Source organism: Aspergillus wentii, assembly GCF_001890725.1.
Source record: "Aspergillus wentii DTO 134E9 unplaced genomic scaffold ASPWEscaffold_9, whole genome shotgun sequence".
Taxonomy (NCBI): domain Eukaryota; kingdom Fungi; phylum Ascomycota; class Eurotiomycetes; order Eurotiales; family Aspergillaceae; genus Aspergillus; species Aspergillus wentii.
In genome coordinates this window covers 369,244-388,660 of record NW_024467840.1, presented here as the reverse complement: position 1 = coordinate 388,660, position 19,417 = coordinate 369,244, and the positions used below count along the sequence as shown (strand labels likewise).

Sequence of the window (19,417 nt, the reverse complement as noted above, 5' to 3'; positions counted from 1 at the left end):
TATAAATGAGTGGTTGGGTCTCCTGCCAGAATAGGCAATGCCTCTCATAGGTGAGGACCCCCCCTTCTCACTCTCTTTTCATCTCATCTCTTACGCTCACTCACTTCCTCTATCTCTTATCCTCTTGCCCGCCCCCTATATAAACTCTCTCACACCTCCTCTCTCCTTTCTCTTTCCGCTTTCTCCCAACCATCCCATCATCCATTCCTACCCCCCCTTCGGGAAGCCGTTGAGATTTCCTTGGACTCCTTCTAGGCTCTCACTTTTAACTACCAATATCGCAAGACACATCTTGAACTTGAATTGCCCAATACCCAGCGACCTCAGCCAAAATGACCACTTCTTCTATCAGCAACGACATTCAAAAGTCCATTAATCTTGCATATCGCGTGCAGCTCGGCTTCAATACAGGACCACAGAGGTTCCAGGAGCATCTCCTAGGGTACGTATAACCCAGAGCTAAGGGTTTTGGGGTGTTACTAAACCAGCCTGTTAGGGTTCTTATCATTGCTCTTCGTGGTATCAGGAGGCATTTTTTGGAACTGGGCTTAGCACAGTCTCAAATACGGGAGCTACAAGGCTTGTTGATTGAATGCCACGCAACCTTGAATGATCAACAGGATGCACTTACAGATCAAGCGCTTTGCATTGCCATTTTGGATCGCTTAGATGAGCTATCGGATTTTTATGACAGCCTTGATAGGTATTTGAAGTCTTCAATATCGCTTTTATCTGTAACTGCTAACCATTCTAGTGAGCCATCTCCGGAGAATGGGGGTGATGATAATTTTCAAATTCGCTACTCGGCATTGGATAGCAAGGACTTCCAAGAGCTCCAGGCCATTCTGGATTGGTTAATTTCTTCATCCCTAATATCCAAGCACGAAGATTGCATTGCTCAGCGACACGAAGGCACTGGTGTATGTGGTTCGTAAACTCCCCGGAATTCAAATCATGGTCAAGCAACAGAGGCAGATATCTATCTTGTGCTGGAATGCCAGGAGCTGGAAAAACGATCATGACTTCCATTATCACTGAGAATCTCGAAAAAAAGTACTTGCGTGACCGCTTCACTGGGATTGCTTGTGTTTACGTCGACAAATCTCTTCCCGCAGACCAGAGACCCGTTGCATTACTTGCAAGTATTTTAGGACAACTGATCCAGAGTCAAGGATCGGCACCAGAAGAAGTGCGAAATATATACTTGTACCATCGACTTAGAAGGTCACACCCTTCACTCGAACAAATAATTGTAGCTCTCAAGGTTACTTTACGGCGATGCTCTCGAGCCTTCATCTTGACTGATGCACTGGACGAGTTTGTTTCTCATATCGACCGCCATACCTTTTTGTCTAAGCTATCCCATCTTCAGAAGACAAGCCATATCAACATTTTAGCCAACATCCCGGGTCATGGGGAATATTTCAGAAGAGATTGTGGGAGATGATTTTGAAGATTTTGATATACACGCAAATGACCAGGATGTGCGAAGCTATCTGACAAAACAACTTTCGCAAACACCAAATTTAGCACGACGCCCTGACTTGTGCGACCATATAATCACTGAGATTATTGAAAAATCAGCAAAGATGTGCGTTTGAACTATCTAATCCTCTTAAATTCAAACATTTATTGACAAAAGGCTAGGTTTCTTCTGGCGAAATCTTTACTGAATGAGTTCGTGGACAGCACTTGTCGCCGGGGTATACAGGATACCATAGCTACACTCTCAGAACGCACCAATAAAATTAATTGGCTCTATGATGATGCCATGAAAAGAGTCAAAAGCCAGGGGTACAACTTCCAAAACCTCGCAGTGAGGGTACTCGCGTGGCTCACCTTTGCTCGGAGGCCTTTGAAGGTCGAAGAGCTCCAGTATGCCCTAGCAGCGGAAACTCAGGTGTTGACAATTGACATTGATAGGTTTCCGAATGCCCTGTCGATAACTTCGGTTTGTGCGGGCTTGGTGATGGTAGATGAAAAGAGCCAGTGCTTTTGCTTCACACACTATACCATCAAGGAGTATCTCGAGAATTCGGTTAATGATTGGTACCCGGAAGCAAAGAACTATGTCGCAAGAACTTGCATCAAGTACCTATCTCTTCCCACGTTCAGGGATGGGCATCTCTTTATTTCATCAAAGTACAAAGACGACAAATATGATTTCTATTCTTATACCGCGACGAACTGGGGACACCATGTTTTAGATGGAACACTCTCCTACCAATCTGAGGTCATCCCTTTCATGAAGTCGAAAAACGCAAAAGAAAGTATTCGAGTCATGAAACCTCAAGTCACGAATGTCTCTTTGGTGCACCTCATTGCCCATTTTGGACTTGACGACATCGTTCCCCTGCTTACGCAACAAGACAGAACTGGACTTAATTCCAAAGACAGTGAGGGAAACACACCACTGGCCTGGGCGACTTCTCAAGGTCACGAGAACATGGTAAAGGTTTTACTCTCAATGGGTGTCGATGTTGATTCAAAGGATCATTCTGGAGCAACTCCTTTATCCAAGGCTGCGTGTAATGGCCATAGTGAAACAGTCAAGTTGCTTCTAGAATATGGCGCTGCATTGGAAGCAGAAGACTACGAGGGAATGACTGTCTTATCCCGTGTGGCCAAATCTGGAGATGTGAATATGATGCGACTGCTGCTAGCCAATGGTGCAAGGCTGGACACAACCTGTCGTGAAGGATGGACGCCCATCTTCTACGCCGCAGCATCTGGCCACGAGGAAAAAGTGCAGATGCTGACCGAGGAATACGAGGTTGATGTGTTGTCTGAAGATTACGTTGGTCGGACACCAATATTTATTGCCACTATGGAGGGACATAAAGCGATGGTGGGGATGTTTATCGACCGATATAACGTTTCGCCAGACTGGGATGATGAGGAAGGCCGTTCTTTGGTTTCATACGCAGCCGAGGGAGGCCACACGGCTATATTCAAGCTCCTGTTAGAAAAACATTTTCTTCGGGCTGATGGAAAAGACTCCGCTGGTCGAGACGCTTTGTCTTGGGCAGCGAGGTATGGCCGCCTCGATCTTGTTCGACTTTTTATCGACAATTATAAAGTCGATCCAAACTCAAGGGATGTGGATGGGCGGACCGCATTGATGTGGGCAGCCTATGATGATTATGACGAAAGCAGTGCAAAAGGCCGTCATGAGGTGGTTCAGGCATTAGTGGAAGAATACAATGTTGACAAGGAGCCAAAGGATGGGTTTGGCGATACTGCACTCTCATTTGCCATGCAGAATGGTGATGAGGAGATGGTGAAATTACTCACCAAATCCTGATGCTGCTTTGGTACTTTCTTTGGACATATGGTGAAGCTTGGAGTTTTACTTATTTTGATCTTGTGCATTTTGGCTAGATATGCCCTGGAGATTTTGCATACTATCGCTGGAGTTTTGTTTCTTTTCAGGTTTTGATGAAAGCAAACCAGGAAACCGTGGCGTCTAGTTCTTCTATCCAAAAAAAAATGTATTTACTGCAGTCTTTAGTTTCGAATGATACAATTCAAAACCTTTACATCAGATCTTCTGGAATGAAACTAGTCTATCCCATAGATGCGGGACAACTGTATAGTGGCTCAGCATTTGCCACCTGCACTGTTATTGGCAGCCCACGCGAATACGACCCCAGCAGGGAGTGGATAATACGAGATCCATAAACGGCATAGAGCAGATCAATTCTGGGGATCGACCGATCTGAGCAAGGCTGACAGAGTGCCCTGTTAACCGCATTGGGTAATCTCGTATTGCGGTGTTTTGCTGTGCCGATGGATGGTCTATATAATGAGCTTGATTTCCTGCCATGTAGACACAGACTACTTCTATCTATAACAACTGTTAAATCTATACAAAAATTCAAACCTCAAGAAAATACTACTATACCAGTCAACATGTCCAAAGAACTTGAACCTCTGCCTAAAGAGGAACTGCACTCCTCCGCCCTCTCCATCTCCTCCACCAGCAGCACCCTCCACAACACCCCAACCAACACCACCACCCCCTTCCACCCAACAAAGCGCTTCGCAATCCACGCCCAAGGCATCGGCCTCGTCCGCCTCCCCTTTCCATCCCGCGAGATGGAAACCCCCATTTACCACACCGAAGACGGCAGTCTCGCATACACATCCACCCGCGACAAGCGCTGCTCAGGCAACGCCATCCTCTCACACCCCAAACAAGGCGATATCATACAAACGGAGTACTTTTTCGGTCCCGGACGAGACCCTGTTATTCGTGTTTTGCAGACCGAGCAAGGCCCGTTCGAGGTAACGGTTAAGGGGAAGTGGGCGTCTCGGACGAGGCAGTTTGAGATGCGCGATGGGGAATGTTTTGAGTGGAGCTATGCGAGTGAGAAGACGGGTGGGAAGAGGGTTAATTTGATTGTTTTGAGGCGGGTGGATGGGGATGGAGAGAAGGATAGGGAGGGGAGGATTATTGCGCAGCTTGTGCGGAGTGAGGAGAAGAGGACGGCAGGGACATCGCGGTCTCGAGCAGGCAATGGAGGGGAATTGCTGGTGAGTGAAGAAGGGATTCGGGATGTTGGAGAGGGATTGATTATCGCGACGTGTTTGTCGATGTTGAAGAGGGAGATTGATCGACGGAGGGCGGTGCAGGCTGCGGTGATTGCGGGGGGTGCTGGCAGTTAGGTAGTTGAGTTGAGGTTATTCAGATTGATTGAATGGTTCTATTCAGTCTATTGTTATCTTGTGTATTTTCCATAGTATCGCTAATCGCATCCAGTGCTTCATAAATGTAGAATCGAGGCTCATCCTGGTCAAGGAGTTTCTCTCCCCCCTTTCTTTCCTTTCTTCTTCTTCCTTCCCCTCACTTTTCTTCTCTCTGTTATCGCTCGTCACTTCGTATCACCCAACACCAACAACGCCATTTAATCTATTCATCATATCAATCCATCACCGCTGCTCTTTCAGCAATGCCTCGATGTGCGGGTTCAACCAGTACCCCTCCAATGCCTCCGACGTCATATTCTTCGCCCCCGAAATGCGTCCTCTGCACTCTTTCGCCCCGCAGTTACAGTCAAACGACTGATCCATATCCCATTCCGAGCTCGGATAGAAGAAAGTGAGATCGTCTCCGGCCTTCAATGGCCGATTGTCAACCACTCGGACCTCCATGTTGTGCATGTCAAAGTTCAAGGTGGGCGCGCACGAGTGATTGCAGAAGACCAGGTCCGAGTTGAGCTCGATGTGCGAGTCTGGTCCGGTTTGCACGGATGTATAGGCTTTTTTTGCGGGGGTGGCTGTGGTGATCTTTGCGAAGACGGCGCCCGCGGGGAGGTCGACGAGGGAGGAGGCACTGCTGCCGAATTCTTGGGCGCTGCGGTTCACCTGGAGGAGGCCTGGATGCGTGGGGGCAGGTGTCTTCTCGTGGAAGGCTGACTGCACGGGCGCAGGCTGTTCAACAGCAATGGGTGCCATCTTGGTGGAAGTGAGGGGTGAGGGGTGAGAGGTGAGCTGAGGAGGGGTAGCTGTGGATGGTGAGATAATTTGGTATCAATGTCAATCCACGAAGACTCGTCCTTATATACCTACCCCTCAGCTGATCTACAGCCTCATGATCTGAGAGTGGGGAGCATCATGTATGAGCGCTTTTCGGTAGCATTCCATCATCTCTGCCGCGCCAACGCCAGACAACCTTTCCCTTCTACCGAGGAATGCGAGGGATCGGACCGGAAACATTGATTTGGTGGGCCCGCGCGACGGTCCGGATGCTCAGTTGGTCTTTCCAAGCAGTTGAGCTCCATTATTGTTACGGAGTAGGTGTCGTTGACTTACGGGTCGTGGATGCGTTGGTGGCTGCATCCTGTATGTACCTCGGTACAAGGTAAGGTGGTGATGCTTTCAAACTGCGACACCCAGACAAATATTCCATCATACGTCATGTTCTGAGAGAGAGATCTTATTTACTCATGCTAATTCTTTTTGTTACAAACAGACAACAAATAAACAGTACCAATGGCTGTTTACACTTCCTGCAACCAACAGCAAGCCAACAGCTCACCCGAGGTACATCACGTCGGCCAGACTCGCAACAACAATGCGGGAATGCCCCCCCGCCGCGATGACGACACAGCCCGGGCGTACAGACTAAAAAGGACACAAATTTGAATAAGGTTCCAATCCCCTTAAGAAACTGGATTTAGGCTCGGGTTGGCAACGTGGGGAGAATCTTCCAGGCTGTTTAGTGCACAAGCCGATCTCAGGCCGGCGATACTTGGTCATTTGACTGGCCCCGGCCAGATGGGACTCGACGCATTGGTGTTTCGGTGAATGGCCACATGCAAATCGAATGATAATTGCAGGCCAAGTGTCGCTCTTATGCAGCCCTAATGCACCCTAGCATTCCTCGGCGAGGATCGTGATCGAGTCATTAAGTTTGGTCATGAATTCAATTCTGACAAAGACTGCTTTCACATGACAGTCTAATATATACTATATACACCAAATGGCAAATGCAAGGTGATTAATTCATCTTTTTTTTCAGCTCCTTTCCATCCAGCCACCGCTCCAGATTCTCCGCTACTTCTTTATACCACCCGTTGATCAGTTCCTCCTCACCGTATCCCATGTGTGGTGACAGAACCACCTCGCTGCGTCCATCCTTACCCCAGGCCGTTGTCCGCCATGGGCTATCTGCTGGAAGAGGTTCAGGGTCAAAGACATCGAGCGCTACACCGCGAATCCGACCGGCGTTGAGAGTTTCTAGCAAGGCTTCCTGGTCAATAAGTGGCCCGCGTGATGTGTTAACGATCATCGCTGTTGGCTTCACAACAGCCAACTCTGGAGCCCCAAGAATCCCACGGCTACGATCGGAGAGCACATTGTGCAGGCTCACAACATCAGCGCGTTGGAAGAATTCGGACTTGGAGGGCACGGCAACGAAACTGCCAGCGGGAAGTCCCTGGGCCTGAGCTTGTTCATCCGCCTTCTCCTGTGTCAGGTTGGCTGACCAGGCAATAACGTCCATCCCGAAGGCTTGGATGGCGATCTTGCCTACTTGCGACCCGAGTTTACCCAGACCAAGCAGGGCCAGTGTCTTGCCAGAGAGGTTGATACCCAGAGAACCTTGCCAGCCCCCTTGTTTTACGGCGGCATCGTCGCGAGCAATGTGACGTGCCAGAGCAAGGATCAAAGCCCAAGTATGCTGCACAGTCGAGTTTACTCCCGGTGGACGTCCCTCCGTACCAGCGACAGCGATCCCTTTGTCCGCGCAGGCTTGCAGATCCAACGCAAGGTTTCGGGTACCGGTTGTCAGCAACAACTTCAGATTGGGCAACGCCTTAACAGTATCCGCGGCGAAGGGCGTGCGTTCTCGCATGGCTAAGATGACATCGAAAGGGTGCAGTCGCTGGATCAAGGCATCTCTCTGGGTAGGATCGCGGGGATCGAGAGTCTCGGGGAAACGCGAAATGTCAACTCGCGATTCGAGATACGCAAAATGCGCCGACGATATACCCTGGTAGTCGTCTAGGATAGCGAACTTGGGTTTCCCAGCCATGGTTCTGGTATTGAACTGACGAGACTTGCAGGTGGAGGAGGCGAGTGTCGTCAAACGAATCAGATGTCTATGCCCCGGCATGCACGGCTATCCCGATGAATCTGCAATGCTGGATGGGATTGTGGCCTGATCGAGATATTTTGGCCCAAAGCAGTGACTAGCGATCCTGACTGGCACTTGCAGCGGAAATATGTTGATCTCAAGATGATTAAATGAGCGTGGAGGGGTAGACAATTTAACCCCGCAGGCGTGTAGGCATTATGTTCTGCCGCTTCCCCGCATGCTTCCGATGATCGGACTTATTCATTGACGACGACAATTTCAACATGCCAATTCACTATGGTGAGATCAATGCATGGTATATCATATTTGATCCGGTGGTGTGACCGCGATTTGCTTTATCTATTTACACATTGCGTCAATCCCGATCGCTGCATCGTGAATTTTCGGCAAGCATGCAATTGATGCCCAGTTGCCCAAATGAAAGCAAGAAATCGCAATTTCTCTCCGTGGCTGGGTGAATCCTGGACATATCGAACATATTGCTCGATCGGATCATGATTACAGCACCTTCAAAGGCCGTAAAGCAACGCTAAACCCACCCAGAAGAGCAGTAACCCCCGTGAAAACGATCAAAGCGCCATATCCACTACCATACGCACCACCAGCAGCATTTTGCCAGGGAAATCCTTTAATCAAAGCCTCACTGAGCGGACCACTGACCACGTTCCCGACTCCTCTCCCCGAAGCCAAGAATCCAAAGACAATCCCAGTTTCGGCGTAGTTGTTCCTCTTACGCACCTCGGTTGACACAGCAGGCCAGGTGGAGGTGAAAGATCCCGCGAACAAACCGTACGCGAGGCAGAAAATGTACAAAGGGGCAAGGCTGATGGAGAATCCCCAGATGACGAATATCGCCAACGTACTCCCCACCGTAGAGATGAGGATGCAAGTCGTGACGTGGTAGCGGTCACTTAGCGAGCCCATAGTGATGCACCCGAAGACCGAGGCGAGGTTGATTAGAATGACAGGCAAAGAGGCAGTCAGATTGCTGGCGCCCAGGGTACGGGCGTAGGTAGGCAGATAGATGTTCGGGAGAAAGAACCCCAGAGCCTCGATGATGTTACCTAGTTGGTAGATGAGGAAGGTCCGGTCTTTGAGGAAACTCAGATTGAGCGGACGGATGGTGGTATTCGATGAGATCGGAATACGAGGCTTCACAAAATACAGCAGCGGACCAGCTAAGACGAAGACGACAATCGCCCAAATGCGAAGCGTGGTTTGGAAGCCGTACATATTAAGAAGCCATTGCAGGACAAGAGGGAGGACGACTCCCGACAGACCCGTTCCAGCCTTGATTCAGTCAGCATATCGACCAGAAAAGGAACCATCATAAAATCGATGGGTGATAGCCAACTCACCCACATAGTCCCAAACGCCATCCCCTTCTTCTTCACAAACCACTCATCCATAAAGATGATAGTCGGCGCATAGGCAACACTCGCCCCGATGCCATAAAAGATACCCTGCGAGAAGATAAGATGCGTCGTAGTCGTCGAGAACGAACTCAGTGCCAGCGCGAGACAAATAATCAAGAACCCAGCGGGGGTCGCCCATCTTCGCAGAAAGGGCATAGACTGTAACAGGCCGAAGATGAATGGTGCGAGGAGATATGTCACTCCCTGATTATGTTAGAATATCAACCCAAGATATGCGATGAAATTGGGGGTGCTACCATTGCACAAGTACCGATGATAGCGGTATTTCCAGACCCTTTAAAGGGTTCGTGGGTTGAGTAGTAGTTTTGGAAAATACCAAAGGCGAAAGAGAAGCCTAAGGATGCTTGTTAGTATTTAAATTTTTTTCGACTGGTGAATTGACGAGACATACCCCAGATCAAGGCTTCAATAACGAAACACGCAGCCAGGAAGAGCCATGCGTCTTTTCCTCCGTCGGCGGGAGGAAGTTGGGCATCATCGTGTTCATGTTGATCGTGAGTAGAATTTGATAGTCTGGGGTGAAGTTCGACTTCCATATCTTTTTCCTTCTTCCTCTCTTTCTGCTTTATTCCTTCTTCTGCTGTTGCTCTTCGCGGTAAAAGAAGAAGAAAAGAAGAGGAACACAACCCCACGAACAGCCAGCCGATCAACGGCCAGGATTACGTGCGAATTGCAAAACAACCGATTTCCACAGGCGCAAAATCCCCACTTTGGTTGTGTTTTCCCATCGGTGTGATTGGTTAGATTGGGATTTAAGTGGGGATGTCAGGTATTTTTTAAATCAAAGTTGTTTTGCAGCGTACCATGGTCTGGGTATGGTACTTTTGTATATGATAGATCGACTTAGTGATTTGGTTCTCTAAAATAGAAGATTTAGGGGAATAAAATAAAATAAAATAGATTTATTAAATGACAGTAATTAAGAAGAAAGTTTGTATTATCTGCAAGTCCAGAGTACGCTTATCTCGGAATGTTCTGCTCTACGGTACAAAGAATCGATATCACCTGACTGGCATACCCTTGGTCTCTCTCTCTCTTCCTCTCTCCTTCTGTCAACCTGGATACGCACTGGGAGTGAATACAAGACTGCATCAAGAGCACACTCGATTGAATATTGATATCCATCATCTGGAGATGTAGCAACAGCACCTCAAGATACTCGAAACTGATTCTTGCCAACTGAGAAGCCAGACGATCACCACTCGTCACAGCCTCAAAGCATTCATTTACTAACCTTCGTTCTCCTAATGAGCTAGGTCTATCATCCTTAGATTGCCTATTTCTGCGAAATTGCACCCAAGTACTAACATCTTCATCTCTGTATAGCAAAAACCAAAGTCCTCATCTCCGATTATACGGGCACCTTTCATGTTCAACCCTGAAGATGACGTACATACCACAAGATGCGGTTAATTACCGCAGGAATGCAGCCAGGTTAAGAAGCTCTGCCTTCAGCGTGTCATCTTCCACGGATGTTCTTGGTGTACCTGCACAAGAAATTAGCCTGGGCTGCATTTCAACAGAACTAGACCATGCACCTCGATTTTGAATAAACAGTGTGATGATCAACAGAGGCTTTGAAACGTCTTTCTCTAACCTACATTTTTGGCCAACTATGGGATAATCAAGTCTCACCGATATGGCCAATCTTGGTACAATGCTCTTGTGTTGAGCTTGGACCAAGGACCCCAGTCGCCCTACAAATTCTACGATACTATTGTGATGACCCACTGGATATCTGTTCCATCTCAACCATGGCTTACAAGACAACAAATGTCGAACTTCATACTGCGTGTTTCAACGGTTGGATACTTCGAAAATGGTGCACAGGCCAAGGATCATCCCGATTCCCTGTCATCCTGATTTTCATCGCTTAGAGAATCCGAATTCCGACCAAACATAAACCGAAAACCCATCATAGGAATTCTGATCGATGATCAACGTATCTACATATGGAAGCACCGAACATGCTGTTTACCCATCTCTTGACCACCATTGTGCACCACCAATTTGCACCACCAATTTCCTAGTCGGGGAATCTAGCCGCGGTCCGATATAGTAGCCTTGGCTCTTAGCTTTTAATGGGCCAAAGAGTCAGGTCCACCAACCAAACAAAAAAATGAGACCCTGTGGCTTGAGATAGTCTTGCGGACACGAGCTTGCCATAGGATAAGCCGAATGAGACCCGCTGTACAACTCCACCACAGCCTGGTGACTCTAGACATGGTGGCAGGGCCAAGGCTCCAGGAAGGATTGAACCAAACAGGCCAGATGAATCAAAATCATTCTCATTTCTTTCATCGTCTTCGCAGCCATCATGCGACTTCAGCTGCTTCTACAGCGTGTGCTTAAACAACCTGCAGCCCGAGTTTTACTCGCCAGTGTTTTCCTCTACCTCCTCGCCTTTCAATACTGTCGTCTTCGTTTTTGGCGCGATCCCCACTCCGCTTTTTTTGACAGCCGCACGGTTTATGACTGGAAATATAGCCTGTTTCGAGAACACCAAGCCAAGCATTTCATTTCCATCTACAATGCCCCATCTGATCCCCCGCCTGTCACGGTAGGCGAATCGCATCCTCTACTATGTGCTGCCGTGACAACTGTAAAGCGTGATACGGATGATTACTTTGATGCTGCGGTGGGTTCGCTGCTGGAGGACCTCGATCCCCGAGAGAGACGGGCGTTGCATTTGAATGTTTTATTCGCCGATACGGATCCTTCACGACATCCAAGCTGGGAGCAGAGATGGGTGGGCCGGTTGGCTGACTCGGCTGGTTCGTATAATGTGTCTGACGAGACGATGGAGCATTTGAAAGAGTTGGAAGGGAAACGGAACTTTTACGAAAAGGGCGTGTTGTAAGTATACAACTATCCGATTTTATCTACATACCTAACCAATCCAAGTGACTACAACTACATGCTCGAAGACTGTCTCGCCACCAACGCTCCCTATATCGCGATTTTCGAAGACGACATCATCCTCGCCGACGGATGGCTGATCAAAACCCTCAACGGCCTCACCGAGATAACCCGCAAATCACCCCAAAACGCCGACTGGCTCTACCTCCGCCTCTTCTATACTGAAACCTCGTTGAGCTGGACCTCCTCCGACTTTTGGTATCGCAATATGCCTCTCGCCTTTGCCCTCGTCATTACTGCCGGTCTTGCAGCTCTTCTCACAATCCGTCGGTATCACCCTGGCGCCCGAGCCTCTTATCTCGACTATCCATCCATCGCGGTGATATGCTTCATCACACTCCCTGCGTTTACGGGATTGGTGTACATGATGGGAAAATACAACATCCAACCACTCCAGGGCGTGGTGGAGATGAATGCGTACGGATGCTGCACGCAGGGTCTTGTCTTCCCCCGTGAACAAGTCCCAGGATTGATGGCTTATCTACACAAACGCGGAGCCGGACAGACGGATAGCATGATTGAAGAATATGCCGGTGAGACAGGATTAACGCGGTATGCGCTGGCACCGCAACAAATGCAGCATGTAGGCTTGCGGTCGAGCCGTGATAACACTGCCCTCAACACGCAGAGTACATGGGCGTTTTGGTTTGAAGAAAGTGACCCTGCAGTATTGGCCAAAGAACACGAGAAGCTACTAAAAGAGGGAAGCTTGGTTTAATGATTCATATACCCATATACTCATTTCTATCTAAGACCATCTAAGAACAATACTATATTAATACCAAAAAAGCATCTATCCATAAATCATGCCAAAGCCTTATTCTCCTTCAAGAACACCTTCAAGTCCTTCAATCCCTCCAACCCCTTCGCAGACTCTTCCACCAACTCCTCCGTCTTTTCGCCGAAATACCCCGGGTTCTCAAACCACCTCACCATGGCAACCTGTCGTTCTGCCATAGCCTCCGGCAGGACCTTGATGAACTCCTTGTCCGGAATCTGGAGGTACCGCACCCTCTTCCCAGTAACCTCCGTGAAAGTGGCCGCGATCTCCTGGAGCGACCGCATCTGAGAAGCAGCGTACAGCGTCTTCCCAGCAAACCTCTCCGACTCAGAAAGAATAGCACCGACAAATTTCCCCGTGTCGGCGACGATATCAATAAGCGGAATCTTCGCATCCGGGCTAATAACATTGACCATGGAATACTCCTCCACCGACGACTCAATAGGCCGAGGCTTCATGAACGTAAGAAGATTCTGCATAAACATTCCCGGCGAGTAAAACGCACTCGCGACAGGCAGCGACCGGATATACTTTTCCAGCACGACCTTGGACTCAAACACGTCCACTCGGTCGTTTGTGTGCACGGCCGAGCTGAAAATAAGGTACTTGGCTCCGGCCGCGACGGCCGCGTCGGCGATGGCTTTGCCCTGTCTGAATTCGCGAGTGGCGAGGTGTTCATCGTACACGGTTGCGGTGACGATGAAGACTGTGTGGGCGTTTTCGACAGCGGCGGAGAGCGAAGACGCGTCTTCGGCGTCGGCTTGCACGACTTCGACGCCTTTGGTGATGTACGCTTGGGCGTCGGGTTTGCTGCTGTCGCGGGTGATGGCGCGCAGGGCGTACTTGTTCTTCAAGGGGGAGTTGAGGACGTGGTTGACGACTGAGGAGCCGGTTTGGCCTGTTGCTCCGAAGACGACGAGGGTGTTCATTTTGAGTATTTGATTGGAGATTGGAAATTGGGGATCGATTTATTGGTTGATCAATTGATTGACTGATTGACTGTTGGTACTTAGAATGCTGCTGCTGATGGAGATACAACCAGCGATCACAACTCATCTTATATACTATTATTCGGAGCATCATCTTATCGTCCTACATGATGATTCGGAGCAACACAACTAATCACTCCGACGGGATTTCCGTCGGAAGAGAGAATCAAAATTGGGGCAAAGGATCTGTCCGACAGACAGGGATTATATTCGCGCAACGTAATCAACTCCGTCTATACAAGGAATATCTGTAGCCTACCGATCCAGCTCACTCGCCCTTTGCGAACTTCTTGAGCGAGTCCTCGCTGCCATTCCATAAATCCGAGTCCCCTCCGAATGAGTATTTGTCAGAGTTCTGCCAGATGGACTGGAACTTCCATCCGCCGGGAGCTGCACCAGGGGCGCTGTTATATCTTGCCAGGACCAGCGGGGAGGTCTCGCTGAAGGCCTTGCTGTCGCCGGTGCAGGTCTTCCACCAGTCGGCCGTGGTGTAGATCATGGGGTACCGACCGGTCTTGCTGTTGTAGGTGTCGGAGAAGTCCTTGATCCAGGCGGTCATCTGCGACGGGGAGAGGTCGTAGCAGTTGTTGCCCTTGTATGGGTTGTACTCGAGGTCCAGCATGCCGGGCATGGTCTTGCCATCGTTTGTCCAGCCGCCGCCGTGGGCGAGGAAGTATTCAGCTTGCTCCTTGCCGGACTTGGAGTTGGGGACGGCAAAGTGGTAGCCGCCACGGAGGAGGCCTGCCTTGCCGGCGCCCTCGTAGTGGGTTGAGAAGGATGGGTCGGTGTAGGTGGTTCCCTCGGTGGACTGGGTTGCTTGTTAGTATGGACATTATGAGCTGGATGAGGTGACTGACCTTGATCAGGACGAAGCGGGCACCAGCCTTGTAGGCACCGGCATAGTCGACGTCCTTCTGGTAGTGGGAGATGTCGAAGCCCTGGACGCCGTTTGCCCGAGCTTCAATGGTCACAGGAGAGGCCGCAGCCAGTCCGGCGGTTGCCAACAAAGAGAGAGCAGTGATCTTCATGATGGAGATGATATGATTATTGAGATGGGAGTTGTGATGGACTCAATCAGATGGGATTCATGCTGCTATTTATCCTCGACAAGAAGCGAGGTCGTTTTGTGTATACTGTTTTAATCTCTCGCAATGCTGCTCGATCGGGACGACGATCCATCGTATCCCAAAATAACAAGTGACGATCATCAAGAAATACGAAGGAATCTCAAGCTTAAAAGCCAAAACAACGGATACTCTTATTTTCAGAGCCAGTTAGAATGATGAAACTTCATCGTGAGTGCAGTAGATGGCGAAGATAGATTGGAAAAGGGATAATAATAGGAGTGTTCCTGCATTGGTGTCACTGGTCGTATTTCCTCCCAGAGTGGTGGCTCGTATCCGGTCATCATGCCATGGAACTCATTAGCTGAAGATCATGTATGTAGGCAAGTAGGAAATTGAATGAATCGTGAGATCATCTTGCAGATGAGATGAGATGCAGATGTGATAGAGGATAGAACGTGAAACTGATGGATAACCTCAGTCGATAATCCTGTCGGACCGTCTCGCACTAACGCCCGACCGTTGATATCATCGTGCAATTCCTCCACAGTCCACCATCCACCAGGACCACCTCGCCTCCCCCCCTTCTTGTCGATTCAAATCTCGACTCTTCCATCCCATTTCCATCTGCAGTCGGCATGGCATGCGGTTCGAGCCGCCGACCTCTTCTCCGCCACCAACGCCATTATGAGCTCCAGCACCACTGCCAGCGACAAGGAGTTTCGTGAACAGCTGGGCAAGTTTCGCCTTGACTCGGTCGCCAATTCCCTTCCCCGTCCTCCTCCACCTCCTCTCCCTGCCTCTCAGCTTCCTCTCCCGACTCACCTCCCCTCTCAGCCCCAGCATCCAGACGCCGTCGGTGTAGGCTCTGACAACCCCCTGCATTCTTCTTCGACTGGCTCTTCCTCCATCTCTTCCGCCTCCGCCGCCGCGGTCGCTCGCAGCAAACGCGTCTCCACCGCCTGTGACTTCTGTCGCAAGAGAAAAAAGAAATGTGATTTTCGCTATCCCAATTGCTCCGCCTGCACCCGTGCTGGGGTCCGCTGTACTATTCCCCCGCCCGGGCCTCAAGTTGCCAGTGCCTCCGTCCCCCGCGATCAACTCGAGAACCTTCAAAAACGAGTCAGATGGCTGGAAGATATCGTGCGTCGGAAGACGGGCCTCCCCGTGGCGGACATGACCACGGGGAGTGTTGTCGATGCAGATGGAGACCCTGACTGGTGGTACCATGTGCCGGCCATGATGGCCACAGGTAGCGCTCGTCCTTCGACCGCTGCTGCATCGAGTCCTGGCGGCAGCACGGCCGGGTCGTCGACTGGACCGACTGCTTCAGATACTTCAGGATTCGGTACGGAACTGCCCAATGTTGGTGAAATTTTTCGCGACCAGCTAGAGCATCGCCGACCGTCTGTGGCACGTCCTCTTTCCTCCGCCCCACGCGTCATCCGCTTGTCTTCGTTGGAAGAAGCAGAGAGAGTAGCGGGAAATTATTTCGACAGCATGGGGTATCAATATCCCTTCCTCTACCGACCCGAATTCATGACCCAACTGCGTCGCATCTACGCGGGCGGCGTGCCGTCATCCGAGGTACATTACACATATCATATCACGATCGCGATTGCGTTGCAGATTGGAGGAGCAGATGCTATACAAACGGCTGAATTCTATCGTGCGAGTCAAGAGACTTTGCCATTGGCTATGCAGAATGAAGATCTGTCTGCCGTCAAAGCGCTCTTGAGTCTTGCGCTGTATACTATGTTTGCCACGACAGGTCCCAGTGTCTGGCATGTGCTGGGTACAGCCATGCGTCTGGCCACGAGTTTGGGGCTACACAAGGCACGTCCGATGGCTAGCTTGGCCGAGGAGGAAATGTCCAAGCGAGCTTTTTGGAGTCTCTATAATTTGGACCGTCTCATTGCCAGTACCTTAGGGCGTCCGCTGGGCATTGCGGACGAGGATATTAGCGTTGACCTCCCGCGTGAATTCAATGATGACTGGACGGAGATTCCAGGTGGAAGCTATATGAGCATTCCCGTACAGGTAGTGCGCTTGCGACGAATCTTTTCGCGTATCTATCGTTACTGTAAGTTCCGTCAGTTTTCGTGTTGACTTACTTCTAACTCCAGCAGTGTATAACAACCAACCCCCACCACCTCAGAAAGAAGTTGCAATGACATTAAGCCATTATCGGCAGGAGCTGGATGAATGGCGCATGAGAGCTCCTGTGTTCCAACCAGCTCTTCTATACTCCACCAGCTATTACGATTATCTCTATTACACAACCCTGCTGCTCATGTATCGCCCTAGTCCGCGAAATCCTACACCCGACGTCATTAGCATCATGAGTTGCGGAGACTCCAGTATCCAGGTTATTCGCTCATATTGGGATAGTTATTCGGTCGGCAAGATCAAGTGGATCTGGTTGACCTTGAGTCAGACGTACTTTGCTGGTATTACCATTCTTTGGTGTCTGGAGCAGAACTCCCGTGCGTTCCGGGATGGCAGGCCACCATTATGGCAGCCAGATGAACAGATGATGCGTCGTGCCATACAGGCCGTTGTTGTTCTGCTCGAAGAATTTGGCAAACGACGACCGGGCGTAGACCGGCTGGCAGAGACGTTTCGCCATCAGAGCACGCAGATTTTCAGCCAAATTGCCTATCAAGAACAACAGCAGCGAGAGCAGGAGCAGCAGCAACAACAGCAAGTACAACTCCAGCAGCAACAGCAACAGCAACAGCAATTACAGCAACAGCAACAATATTATCAGCAGCAGCAGATTCTTCCTCTGGCACAACCATCGCAGCAAGTGCCAATGGCACCTGTCCTGGATGATGTCTTGCTGGTAGATGGCACAATGGGTGTACCAGTGATCGATCCCCAGCTAGCGGAACAGCTATTTTACTCGTACGATTGGTTCCAAGAGGAGATGGCGACGTATTATACCCTATGAGCGTGTTGGTGTTGGTACATTTTCTTTGCAGTAGACAGCTTTATTGTAGTGGTTATTTTATTTGTGTAGTTATTGCTGTCTGATATTTGTTGGATTTGTTTATATGCCTTGAATATTGTGTACAAAGCATAGATCTACATAGCAATGATCTTACGAAGTGAACGTGTCACCTGCAGGTGCTGCTTGAAGCTACCCCGCTAAGATATATAACCTCCAAAATCTCCATGATAAGATCTCCATCTCCAACACCATCAACAACAACTCCACCACCATGACTTCCAACCAAGATAAAAAACCCCTCGCCTTCCACGGCACGATAATCCACTCAAAAGACCTCACCACCATCCAAATCCACCCCAACACCCTCCTCCTAACCGACACAACCGGCAAAATCACCCTCCTCGCCCCAAACACCCCCAGAGACGAAATCAACCACCACCTCCCCCCCTCAACACCCATCACTTACCTCCCGCCTACAAAATTTCTCATCCCAGGCTTCGTAGACACCCACAACCACGCCCCACAATGGTCCCAACGCGGCATGGGCCGCGGGAAACCACTCCTCGAATGGTTGGAGAAAGTGACGTTCGCGCACGAGGCTAAATTCAAAGATCCCGAGTATGCGCGCTCCATGTATACGTCCTGCGTGGAGGGTTTCCTGAAACAGGGTATCACGACGGCGTCGTATTACGGGTCGCGACATGGTGAGGCGAGTAGGATTTTGGGCGAGGTTTGTGTTGAAAAGGGTCAGAGGGCGTTTGTGGGCAAGTGTAATATGCATCGTAATGCGCCGGATTGGTATCGGGATGAATCGGCGGGTGAGTCATTGCGTGAGACGGGGGAGTTTATCGAGGCTGTTAGGAGGATTGATGATGGTGAACATGGGCTGGTAACGCCTATCCTTACGCCGCGGTTCGCGATAACCTGTGACGAGGAAGTTCTGGATGGACTGGGGAAGATGGCTGAGCAGAATCCCGACTTGCCGATTCAAACGCACTTCAACGAAGCCGAGGCGGAGATATCATTCACTAAGGAGCTCTTCCCGACCTTCGACACGGAGGCGGATTTATACGAGAAATTCGGTCTTCTCAACAACCGCACCATCCTCGCGCATTCAATCTTCCTGCAGGAATCCGAGATGAAGAGGCTTCGCGAACTCGACTGTGGTGTCGCGCATTGTCCCATCCCGAATACCACCATGGGTGTGTTTATGGTTGCGCCTGTTCGCGAGTATTTGCGTCGGGGCATCAAGGTAGGCCTGGGCACGGATAGCGGGGGTGGGTATTCGAGTTCGATGTTAGAGGTGATGAAGCAGGCGTTTATGGTTAGTACGGCGCGGCATACGATGAGTGGGGGTAAGGATGAGGTGTTATCGGTTGCGGAGTGTTTTTATTTGGCTACGATGGGCGGCGCGAGGGTGATGGGGTTGGAGGGGAGGGTTGGGAATTTCGAGGTTGGGAAGGAGTTTGATGCGTTGGTGGTGGATGTTGATGTTGATGGGGTGATGGCGCCTGTTGAAGAGGAGGATAGTCCTGAGGACGTGTTGGAGAAGTTTTTGATGACGGGGGATGATCGGAATATCGGGCAGGTTTATGTGAAGGGGAGGCTTGTTAGAGGTTGAAAAGAATGAATGCTGAATCGATTCATGCAGTATATGGTATCAAGTAAATCAACA

The 19,417-nt window shown here is 49.9% G+C and overlaps 10 protein-coding genes across 10 annotated transcripts; 5 read left to right on the top strand and 5 right to left on the bottom strand.

Moving 5' to 3' along the window:
• Window positions 1-332: 332 nt before the first annotated feature.
• Window positions 333-3,538, top strand: ASPWEDRAFT_187652 (ankyrin repeat domain-containing protein; the record flags this gene model as incomplete). The annotated part of the gene is made up of 5 exons (XM_040832192.1): window positions 333-442; window positions 497-703; window positions 755-920; window positions 1,398-1,591; window positions 1,648-3,538. The coding sequence occupies 5 exons, from the start codon at window positions 333-335 to the stop codon at window positions 3,302-3,304; spliced, it is 2,334 nt and encodes a 777-aa protein (XP_040683898.1). The 3' UTR covers window positions 3,305-3,538.
• Window positions 3,539-3,912: 374 nt separating this feature from the next.
• On the top strand, window positions 3,913-4,668 carry ASPWEDRAFT_32421 (uncharacterized protein; the record flags this gene model as incomplete). Its single annotated transcript, XM_040833661.1, has 1 exon — window positions 3,913-4,668. One exon carries the CDS (start codon window positions 3,913-3,915, stop codon window positions 4,666-4,668), a length of 756 nt encoding a protein of 251 aa, XP_040683897.1.
• A 264-nt stretch (window positions 4,669-4,932) lies between these two features.
• Window positions 4,933-5,457, bottom strand: ASPWEDRAFT_120581 (uncharacterized protein; the record flags this gene model as incomplete). Its single annotated transcript, XM_040828998.1, has 1 exon — window positions 4,933-5,457. One exon carries the CDS (start codon window positions 5,455-5,457, stop codon window positions 4,933-4,935), a length of 525 nt encoding a protein of 174 aa, XP_040683896.1.
• A 1,045-nt stretch (window positions 5,458-6,502) lies between these two features.
• ASPWEDRAFT_176889 (D-2-hydroxyacid dehydrogenase family protein) lies at window positions 6,503-7,537 on the bottom strand (the record flags this gene model as incomplete). The annotated part of the gene is made up of 1 exon (XM_040831576.1): window positions 6,503-7,537. One exon carries the CDS (start codon window positions 7,535-7,537, stop codon window positions 6,503-6,505), a length of 1,035 nt encoding a protein of 344 aa, XP_040683895.1.
• Window positions 7,538-8,098: 561 nt separating this feature from the next.
• On the bottom strand, window positions 8,099-9,572 carry ASPWEDRAFT_120703 (putative MFS monocarboxylate transporter; the record flags this gene model as incomplete). The annotated part of the gene is made up of 4 exons (XM_040829009.1): window positions 8,099-8,890; window positions 8,959-9,219; window positions 9,273-9,370; window positions 9,428-9,572. 4 exons carry the CDS (start codon window positions 9,570-9,572, stop codon window positions 8,099-8,101), a joined length of 1,296 nt encoding a protein of 431 aa, XP_040683894.1.
• A 1,573-nt stretch (window positions 9,573-11,145) lies between these two features.
• On the top strand, window positions 11,146-12,833 carry ASPWEDRAFT_164174 (uncharacterized protein). The gene is made up of 2 exons (XM_040829877.1): window positions 11,146-11,892; window positions 11,941-12,833. The coding sequence occupies exons 1-2, from the start codon at window positions 11,354-11,356 to the stop codon at window positions 12,671-12,673; spliced, it is 1,272 nt and encodes a 423-aa protein (XP_040683893.1). The 5' UTR covers window positions 11,146-11,353; the 3' UTR covers window positions 12,674-12,833.
• Window positions 12,760-13,693, bottom strand: ASPWEDRAFT_164169 (NmrA/HSCARG family protein; the record flags this gene model as incomplete). The annotated part of the gene is made up of 1 exon (XM_040829876.1): window positions 12,760-13,693. Exon 1 carries the CDS (start codon window positions 13,663-13,665, stop codon window positions 12,760-12,762), a length of 906 nt encoding a protein of 301 aa, XP_040683892.1. The 5' UTR covers window positions 13,666-13,693.
• A 50-nt stretch (window positions 13,694-13,743) lies between these two features.
• ASPWEDRAFT_164167 (lysozyme) lies at window positions 13,744-14,892 on the bottom strand. The gene is made up of 2 exons (XM_040829875.1): window positions 14,583-14,892; window positions 13,744-14,533 (listed from the first exon to the last, which is right to left on the bottom strand). Exons 1-2 carry the CDS (start codon window positions 14,751-14,753, stop codon window positions 13,994-13,996), a joined length of 711 nt encoding a protein of 236 aa, XP_040683891.1. The 5' UTR covers window positions 14,754-14,892; the 3' UTR covers window positions 13,744-13,993.
• Window positions 14,893-15,476: 584 nt separating this feature from the next.
• On the top strand, window positions 15,477-17,742 carry ASPWEDRAFT_176884 (putative C6 transcription factor; the record flags this gene model as incomplete). Its single annotated transcript, XM_040831575.1, has 2 exons — window positions 15,477-16,872; window positions 16,919-17,742. 2 exons carry the CDS (start codon window positions 15,477-15,479, stop codon window positions 17,740-17,742), a joined length of 2,220 nt encoding a protein of 739 aa, XP_040683890.1.
• A 271-nt stretch (window positions 17,743-18,013) lies between these two features.
• ASPWEDRAFT_120272 (putative guanine deaminase) lies at window positions 18,014-19,363 on the top strand (the record flags this gene model as incomplete). Its single annotated transcript, XM_040828976.1, has 1 exon — window positions 18,014-19,363. One exon carries the CDS (start codon window positions 18,014-18,016, stop codon window positions 19,361-19,363), a length of 1,350 nt encoding a protein of 449 aa, XP_040683889.1.
• Window positions 19,364-19,417: the final 54 nt, after the last annotated feature.